The sequence below is a fragment of the Myotis davidii genome, unplaced genomic scaffold (genome assembly GCF_000327345.1).
Source record: "Myotis davidii unplaced genomic scaffold, ASM32734v1 scaffold120, whole genome shotgun sequence".
NCBI lineage: Eukaryota > Metazoa > Chordata > Mammalia > Chiroptera > Vespertilionidae > Myotis > Myotis davidii.
This window is the reverse complement of record NW_006294778.1, coordinates 4,383,737-4,393,783: the sequence shown is the minus strand read 5'-3', so window position 1 is coordinate 4,393,783 and position 10,047 is coordinate 4,383,737. Positions and strand designations below refer to the sequence as shown.

The 10,047-nt window shown below is 46.0% G+C and overlaps 1 protein-coding gene across 1 annotated transcript in view; it reads left to right on the top strand.

The window, feature by feature from the left end:
• STAB2 (stabilin 2) overlaps positions 1–10,047 on the top strand; it is a 165,518-nt gene that overhangs the window by 78,017 nt on the left and 77,454 nt on the right. Inside the window, 8 exon segments of the mRNA XM_006769396.2 lie at positions 68–144; positions 1,716–1,841; positions 3,044–3,117; positions 4,822–4,893; positions 6,104–6,223; positions 7,544–7,591; positions 8,697–8,780; positions 9,571–9,717. Coding sequence (XP_006769459.1) covers positions 68–144; positions 1,716–1,841; positions 3,044–3,117; positions 4,822–4,893; positions 6,104–6,223; positions 7,544–7,591; positions 8,697–8,780; positions 9,571–9,717 — 748 coding nt within the window.

The following is a 10,047-nucleotide window of genomic DNA, read 5'->3' as shown; positions in this document are numbered from 1 at the left end:
GCTGGCCACATAGGGGGTGGGTGTCATGTGTTTTTCTACAAACAGCCTTTGCCCTTTCTCCTGGCAGCTGCCTTCCCAATCCAGATGGCACAGCCTCATGCAAATGCGCAGCAGGATTCCAGGGAAATGGGACAGTCTGCACAGGCAAGTGAAGAAGGGAGAATTTGCTCCGGGGAGATAAGACCAGCAAGAGCCTTGGAGAGCTCTCTGCTCCTGCAGGCTGAATGGGCAGCTGCCACCAGCCATTGGTGGTGAACAGGGTGGAACAGGGCAGCTGACTTCCTGGGAGCAGGAAACCACTGTTGAGGGATTGCCACCCATTTCCTCCAAACTGTGGTTCAGAGTCTAGATGGCAATTGGAGAGCTTTCAGAGCCACTGATCTGATTGGCCTAGGGCAGTGGTCAGCAAACTCATTAGTCAACAGAGCCAAATATCAACCGTACAACGATTGAAATTTCAGAGCCAAATTTTTTAAACTTAAACTATATAGGTAGGTACATTGTTATTAACTTAATTAGGGTACTCCTAAGGCTTAGGAAGAGCCACACTCAAGGGGCCAAAGAGCCGCATGTGGCTCACGAGCTGCAGTTTGCTGACCACGGGCCTAGGGTGCAGCGGGTGGTGGGACTCAGGAGTGGGGCAGAAAGGGTCTGGACCCCACCTGGTTCTTCCTCCTACTCCTGTGTGGCCTTGGGTGGGTGTCTTCCCTGCTCTGAGCCCCCTTAGCTCATTGTAAAGGAAACAAAACTGTCTCTCTTGCAGAGTTGGTTTGGGGATGAAATGACCTGTGTACAATGACAGAATGATGCAGCTCTACTCTAGAAAGTCCCCTCTATTCCTAATCTGTTGAGTATTTTTATCATGAAAGGTGTTGAATTTTGTCAAATCCTTTTTGCTCCTCCTATTGAGATGCTCATGTAGTTTATGTCTTTAATTCTTCTGAAATGCTGCATTATATTCATTGATTTTTGGACATTAAACCACATTGTGTTTCCAATGTAACTCCCACTTGCTTATGGTGTAGAGTAGCCCTCCCCGCTTTATTCACAGTTTTATTTCCCAGTTTCAGTTACCTGTGGTCAGCCACAGTCTGAAAATAGTAAATGGGAAATTCCAGGTATTTGGGGAGCAACATTCACATAACTTTTATTACAATACATTGTTATAATTGCTCTATTTTATTAGTTATTGTTGTTAATCTCTTACTAAATTAAACTGTATCATAGGTATGTATGTATAGGAAAAAAGCATATTCATAGGGTTTGATATTACCCACAGTTTCAGCCATCCACTGGGAGTCTTGGAACATATCCCCATGAAGAAGGGGGAGTGTTGTATAATCCTTTTAAGCATTGCTAGATTTGACTTGTGGGTATGTTCTTTAGGATTTTTTGTGTTTATACTTATAAAGAATATTGGTTTTCCATTTTCTTGTGATGGCTTTATCTGGCCTCATAAAAATGAATTGGGAAGTCTTCTCTTCTAGTTTTTGGAAGAGTTTGTGAAAATTTGGTATTTATTCTTCTTTTAATGTTTGGTAGACTTCACCAGTGAAGATATTTGATGCTTTGCATCCTTTTGAATTATCCATATTTGATCCAATGTCTGCCGTTCTGAAGTATTTCCATTTCTCAATGACAAGTAAAAGTGCATCAATGGTTTTTTTCCCCTCTCCCCACCATTCTCTGCTCTGTGTCATCTCTCGCTTCCACAGCAATCAATGCCTGTGAGATCAGCAATGGAGGTTGCTCTGCCAAGGCTGTCTGTAAACGAACCACCCCAGGAAGACGAGTGTGCATGTGCAAGGCAGGCTATGCGGGCGATGGCATTGTGTGCCTAGGTACGTACATCCCTCATCCATCCAGGGGCAGTGGTTTAAGAGACAGAGCCCTGTGATAGGATCCTGATGTGTGGACGATGTTGGACCATCTTTCAGTTTCTCTGGGCAGGAAGGTCTGAAGATGAGGAAATGTGACCATTGAGAATAAGCGGTATTTATATTCTATTGCCTTTATCCTTAAATACGTGAGTGTATTTTGGAATAAGGATCAACTCCTACAAAACTACAGCAATTATCAGTAGATAGATAGATAGATAGATAGATAGATAGATAGATAGATGATAGATAGATACTTTTGTCTAATTACCATTTGTATTCTACGTTTATCAATTGACCCAATAATGTCCTTTCTGACACTTTTTCCTCCTACTGCAGGATCCAGACTAAGGTTGGAAACTGCGTGTAGTTATCATATTTCTAGTCTCCTTTGACCTGGAATGGTTCCTCAGCCTTGCTTTGTCTTTGATGACATTGACATTTTGGAATATCATTCACCACTCAACTTTTTTTTTTTCCTAGCATGTCCTTTCTTTGGGGTTTGTCTGATGATTTTTCATAATTATATTCAGATTCTGCAATCCAGGCTCACTATCACACTAGCGACATTGCATCCTTCTCAGGGTATCACACTGGAAGCTTGTGATTTCCAACTGCCTCTTGTTTGTGGTGTTAATTTTGACCACTGGTCAAGGTGCTGCCTGACGTCTCCACTGGTGCGGCTACCTTTTCCCCTTTGCTGCTAATAAGCAATCAGTGGGGAGACGCTTTAACACCAAGGAAATCCCCTGCTCCCCATGGAAATATAACCTAGAATTAGCATCTACTGAAGACTCTCTCCTGAACCAATTATATTATGATGATTGCAGTGATTTTTTTTTAATTCCTAAATCGTTCATAGCCTGTTAGACTGGACTCTAGGATCCTATTATTTCAAGCCCTTGGCTGAAAACGCTTAGATTCATTCAGCAGAGGCGAGATCACTGCCCACAGACTATGCCTGTGCCCCCACAGCCCCACCCCAGAGAATCGCTTTGAGACCCTGTGTTTGGTAGGCTCCCTGTCCGGTCACTGCCGCCTCAGAGTTGTCAGAAAACTGAATCACATTTTGATTCGGTCAATTAGCCATCCTGGCTGGCCCAAGATGTCTTTCCTTGAGAATCAGGTTCAATTCTCATGCCAGGTGTTGGCTTTTTGTTTTAAAGAGATCAACCCATGTTTGGAGAACCACGGTGGCTGTCACAGGCACGCAGAGTGCACGCAGACGGGACCCAACCAGGTGAGCTCCCGCCTACCAGAGGGGCTAGGGGTCTTTAAGACCCAAGACTGAGAGAAGGGGGCTAAGCAGAGACCTCGGCAGAAAACAAATACTTTAGGGAAAATTCTGAAAGCATTCAAGAGGCCATTCTTGGGGAAGGAGGGGAAATGGGAGGGGAGAGAAAGGGTACTTAGGAGAGAGGCTTTCCTAGGGTGGGGGAGTCGGCTTCTCCATATACTGTGTGGTTCCAGAAGCATCTAGAAGGTCTCCAACAACGTCTCCCTTTCTTTCAGCTTTCTGATTCCCAGAATCCCACAGTTTTTCTTTGGCTTGAGGCTCTGAAATGCATGCACCACAGCAAAAGCTAACATTTTTAGGCCATATGTCAGCCTTCTGTTCCCTAACACAGTGCTCAGGAACCGAAGCTCTGCCTCCCTCAATCTCTGTCACATTAGGAACAGCCCAGTGGTCAGCAGGGGATTACATACATCAGAAACTGGATGATGAGGTCAGGTTCCCCGGGGAATGATCTACTGACTTTGTTGAGCCGTTTGAAGAACTCTGTGCCAGGTTTACCCATGGGCAGATCAAGCAAACGCCTAAAGCACCCCAAAATGAGAAAAATACTATTTATTTTGAAAGGATCATCTCTGTGTGTGTTTCTATGTATAGTTGCTGGGAAAACCAGAACAGTCAGTATTGGTCCACCTTATACATCTTTTGGGATTCAATAGAGCTCTTATTTCTATATATGGAACGGGGAAAACCTATAACTTTTTGGTGCTCTGGGCCTCTAACACCCCTCCTCTGACCCAGATGCAGGGTTGATCTCTGAAACAGGAGGGCTGGCTGGTAGGCGTCTTGGTAAAGGTTGGAGCCCAGGCCAGGGCCTGTAATGAAGTTGAGGAGGAGGAGCAGTGAAAACCAACCCTTTGGTCCTGGCTGGCCGACCAATGAGTTCAAGTTCTAACAAGTAGGCGCCAGACCAGAGCCACCTCTCCTGTGTAGGAGGCTTTCATGTGAATTAGAAAAGCCATCCCTCGGGGGGGACCCACCAGGGGCAGGTACCCCTTCTTCTGGACACACAGGTTGGTAAATAGAATGGAGCTGGGTTTCAGCCCCACTCACCCGTGTGCCCAGGAGCTCCTGAGCAAGGCACTTGGGACACAGGGGTGAACTAGACAGTCCCCAACTTCCCATAGATAGTGTCCCCTCCCTCATCTTGAAGTGCCCAACTGACTTCATTGGTCAAACAGTAGGAGTGACTGATTATTTCCCCGTGTGCAACTGATTTGACTGCAGAGCCATCCCCTGGCACCTCCTGCTGCTGGTGCCCGGATGACCGAGCCCAGAGGGAGATGAGCGAGAACTGAGTATGAATGGGAGTGGGCGAGGGCTTAGCTTCCTTGCAACTGAGCCTCTACCCACCGAAGAGAGAAAAGAGCTGAGTGCCCAGAACAAGGGACCAAATAATATAACAAAGTTTTTCTTAAAAAATTAATGTCTCTTGGTAGCAAAGATAAGATGGGTAGGCGACCCCAGTGCTAGAGAGAAGTGTGTCAAAGGTGCTAAAATGGACGATGACCGTTATTATAGAACAAGTCTCACCAAGATAGAATCTTCTAACATTACCATTACCCATTGCCATTACCGCTATGGGGTCCCAGTGTGAGAGCCAGCGGAGTCCCTCTGAGAAATGGCCCATGTCCCTCTCCTCCTGTACAGGCCGTCTGCAACTGTTTGCCGAGATACACTGGGGATGGGAAGGTCTGCACGCTCATCAACCCCTGCTTAACTGTGAGTCTAGCTCTGGGGCCCAGGTCCTCCAAGGTTAGGCGGGGGTGCCTCCTACCCTGCTTCTAGGAGATGGGTGTTAGGGTGATCTCCTCAGAGCTGCTTTGGGCTTGAGGCTCTTTTCTCCCTCATGTTCCAGTGGTTTTCTGGGGAAACTCTGGTTTCAGCACGATGGACATTCGGTCAATGAGCATTCCCTAGACACCAGGCACCAGTTAGGCACTGGGCAGTCACTGTGAGTTCAGGCTCAGGCAGGTGGTGAACCACAGAATTTCAGAGAGAGGAAGGGAGAGGGAGAGGGAGACATAGAAACATCAATGATGAGAGAGCATCATGGACTGGCTGCCTCCTGCACACCCCATACTGGGGATTGAGCCTGCAACCTGGGCATGTGCCCTGACCGGGATTCTAACCATGACTCCTGGTTCATAAGTTCACACTCAAACCACTGACCCACACTGTCCAGGCAGGAGTCAGTTTTCTTAAGCAGCTCACTGAGCTGTGTCTGTGAGGCAGGAATCTGGGTGGTAGGTCACTCCTGGGCCGAAATATCATGTCCACAAATACTTTTGGAATGGGGATCGGGGGGAAGATTTTGCAGCTGGCCTTGAAGACTGGTGACCGTCTCTGGATTTGTTTCTCTGGAGCTTTCCATTTTTCCCCCTCTTGGGAACTCTGCTTAGTCTCTCAGAGCCCTTCTTGGTGTTCCCATAGATGTCAGCTTTGGACTGCACTTTGCTTTGTCCATATCTTAGGTCTCTGCCCCATCCTCCTCAGTTTATAAGCTCTTTGCCAACAAGGACAATGTTTGGCATCATTTTATACCTACTTCCTTCTGGCTGGTGACTGCTACCTTTGCTATGGTGGCATTGGAGTTTAACCTAAAGATGGGAGGAGTCAACCAAGATCAGGGCCTTTCTAGTTAAGCCCCAGGTGCCGAGAAATTCTCATGGGGCAATTGGGGGCTTATCACTATAGAGCTGGAGGCCTGCTCAGGTGGACCTGCCACTTTGGGATACAGGGCTAGGGAGGAAAGCAGCCCCTACAACTGTAGGGGATTAGAAGGCAAGGTCAGGAAAGGGGCAGATATTGCAAACCAGTCAGGGAAGAGGCAAAAAATAAACTTGAATACAGAAGTGCTTTGTGAACACTGGCACAGCTGGCAGACTTCCTGGTCTGACTCTGATCCCCCACCCCTTGGAAATTTTACCAGAGAAACGGCGGCTGTAGTGAATTCGCCATCTGCAACCACACGGGAGAAGAAGAGAGGACCTGTACTTGCAAGCCGAACTACATTGGGGATGGGTTCATCTGCCGCGGCAATATCCATCAGGTAAGGCAAGGCATGTTCCATGAAGCCAACTCTGCTTCCCTCCCTACGTCGAGGTCCCGGGTGCTAAGGGACATGCAGGAGTCGTATAACGTGGGAAGCTCTCAAACCACGGGGATGACTGTCTTGACATTAATTGGCAGTGAAAACAAAGGCGATCTGTCCTTGGGAACTCATTTGACCTGGAATGTAGTGATTCAGATGGACGGTTCTAGAGTCAGAAGCATCTGGGTTTGGATTCAGCTCTGCCGGTTGGTAATGTGACTTTGGGCAGATTACATCACCTCTCCGTGCATCCATTTTCTAATGCGTAAAAGAAAATAATGGTACTGGTCGCATCAGGTTGTCGTATTAAATGAGATGATGTGTGCAACAGGCACAGAGAACACAGTGACTCGGAGGCATGAGCATGCTGCACGGGGCATGGAGATGAGGCCGTAGGACATTTGTAGATTTCTACCTGTTATAATGTGAACATCTGTTATTTGATTTAAAGACAGGCTAGAGCCGTGGTCGGCAAATCGCGGCTCGCGAGCCACATGCTGCTCTTTGGCCCCTTGAGTTTGGCTCTTCCACAAAATACCACTTGTGGGCGCGCACATACAGTGCGATTGAAACTCCGTGGCCCATGCACAGAAGTCGGTATTTTGTGGAAGAGCTGGTATTTTGTGGAAGAGCCACACTGAAGGGGCCAAAGAGCCGCATGTGCCTCGCAAGCTGCGGTTTGCCGAGCCGCAGTTTGCCGCCCTCTGGGCTAGAGCATTCCGTCTGATCCAAAATTCATGTTAATTGAGAAACTAAATCTGCCATAAATCTAGAACTCATTTTTTAAAGTTACTTGAGCTTTAACACACAAAAAGAGACCCCCAGGGACATACACACAGAAGAAAGGCCATGTGAGGGCACAGTAAGAAGGCCACAGTGATCTGCAAGCCAAGGAGGGAGGCCTCAGAAGAAGCCAGACCTACTGACACCTTGATCTTGGACTTCCAGCCTCCAGAACTGTGAAAAAATAAATGTCTGTTGTTGAAAAAGTAATAAAAATATTTGAACTTTTAAAAAATACTCCTAAAGCTCAGATGTTTATGGAAATGGCTGAATCAGGTAGAGACTCCAGAAAGGTCTTGGAACTCAACAGTGTGTCCACATAGTCATTCTGAATATCAGCTGTAGGTGGAGCTGGAAAAGGGCCCATGGTAGCACAGTCCCAGCTGAAAGGATGGTAGACGCTCTCGATCTTAGAGAAACTGCTCTGCAATAACCCTATGTGTTCTTGTGTATAGTTCACAGACACTAAGTGAACTGCCCTCTCTCTGTTTCCAGGAGCTTCCCAGGAACCCAAAAACTTCCCAATTTTTCTTCCAGCTGCTGGTAAGAGTGTGTGTGTGTGTGTGTGTGTGTGTGTGTGTGTGTGTGTGTGTGTGTATGGCTGTAAGAGCTGAGTCTCAGGCCAGATACAGGATAAGCCTATAGCCTCTGGAGTGGGTGTGGGTAGAAGAAAGTCTGGAAACCTGGATTTCTGGAGGGGACTCTGTGTTGGTCATTCTGAACTTTTCATGCCTCAGGTGGGCAGCATGAAAGAGTGAAAAACTGTCACACTGGCCCGTTCTACACATAAAAATGAGGTATATGAAAAAATTGCCATCATACTGTGGAGAAAAGAAGCATTGCTGGGGCAACTGGTTAACTCTTTGGGTGAACATATTATGGTAGATCTTTCCGCACATTATACATCTGAATAAGTTCTAGATATGTTAACCCTACTAGACCGCTGTACCGATTTTTCAGTAATTTCCACACAAAGGTGGAATATTGGCGCTAGATGAAAGGTAGATGAAAGGTAGACCTATTTTCTACAATGTCTCCAAGTTCCATCTTATTCTAACCACTTGTTTGCATGTAACTAACATTTTTCTATATTATGTTGGTTTTTTCTCTTTAATGCTCAGGAGCCCAGGTATAGGGGACAGTTAGGTTCAGGGCCTCAGGTCTGGTAGGATTAATAATAAAAGATAAAAATCCAGAGAAATAAAATCATAAAATCTAGAAGAAAATATAACCATAGGATGTTAGTATTGGCAACAAGACCATTAGAACCGTTCATCCTATGACCTACATTTGTATTATGTCCCAAATATGTAAAACATTTACATGTGGAAGAGACACTGGAAAAGAATATCTGAAAATAGCAGGGGATTCTGGGTAGCTATTTTCTTCTTTATACTGTATTTTCAAATATTTAATACAATAAGCATATGTTATTTGGATAACCAGATAAAAATAAGCATTATTTCATTGACAAGGGAGTTGAATGAACTTGAATCTGAGACTGAATGAAGCACAGATCTCCCCATCAGTATCCACACACACCACCACCACCACCCCCGCTCGCCACCCCCATCTGCTCCCTCTGCCCTTGGAGCCCTGCCTGTATTTACGTTCTGTACGCATGTTGCCCCCACCTTGCTTCCCACAGGAGCACTCTGTGCGAGACCTGGCTGGTCCAGGCCCCTTCACCGTTTTTGCACCTTTGTCGGCAGCCTTTGATGAGGAACTTCGGGTAAGCGTGGAGCTTAGGCAGATGGAAGAGGCCTGGGACTAGAACACAGTCTTTGGGTGTCACCCCAGAACCAACAATGGATACATTTGTGGGAGGGAGATTTAAGATCAGCTGGAGTTGACCAGTAATGGAAGGGGCTGCCTCTCAGCATTAGAACCCCTATCAGGGGAAGCATTCAAGGGGATTTGGAGTATTCACTGGCCAGAGACTGTCTAAAAGACATTCCTGAATACATTAGAAGGTTGGAAAAGATCAACAATTCTTAAATGATCCAAACTTCCCATAGGCCCAAAAAAAAAGGAATGTTGAATTAAAGGGATTTAAATAGGGTTGTTGTTGGGTTTTTTTGCAGGACTTATCAGAATGTTCTGACACTCACTAGGACTCTTCATGCTGGGTTGCCCATTAATATATTATAATGTAGCAAACATTTATTGAGTGTACCACTGTTTCCAGTGCCTTATGTAGATTAATTCATTTAGTCCTCATGACAACCCTGTGATGATGTGCTATTATTATCCCCATTTTACTGTCCAGGGCACTGAGAGAAGTAACTTTCCCAAGGTCACCTGACTAGACAATGGTGGTACAGGACTCAAACATGTCCCAGAGTCTGTGTTATTAACCACCACAGTCTCTGACCTGAGCACACGCCAACCCTGACTCCCACTTCCCAGGGCCCGGGTGGGGAGAAAGATGTGGGGGAGCCCCTGGAGTACAGAACAGAGACAGGGAAAGTGGGGGCAAAGGCTCCTGGCTCTGACAGGAACCCTCTGACTTTCCATTACAGATTGAAGACTGGGCCATACAGGGCCTCATGCCCCAGGTTCTTCGGTATCATGTGGTCGCCTGCTACCAGCTGCTCCTAGAAAACCTGAAATTGACCCCAAATGTTACTTCTCTGCAAGGGGAGTCCATTGTCATCTCCGTCTCTCAGGTAAGAAAGGCCACCTCAGCAAGGTGCCCATTTTCCTTGAGCCTTCTTTCTTCTCCTCTTTCTTATGTTAATACCAGAAATAATAAAAATAATAACAACAACAACGAACTCATATCGTGATTTCTATATGCCAGCTACTAAGTGTTCCGTGTGTACGAACCCATAGAATCCTCAAAATAATCCCATAATATAGATATTATTTTTCTCAATTTATAAATTAAGAAACTGAACTCAGAGAAGTTAAGTAACTTGTCCAAGGTCACACAGTAAGTTTATTAAGTAAAGGATAAAATAAAGCAGGACAGCAGCTCAGAGGCAAGGCAGATTCAG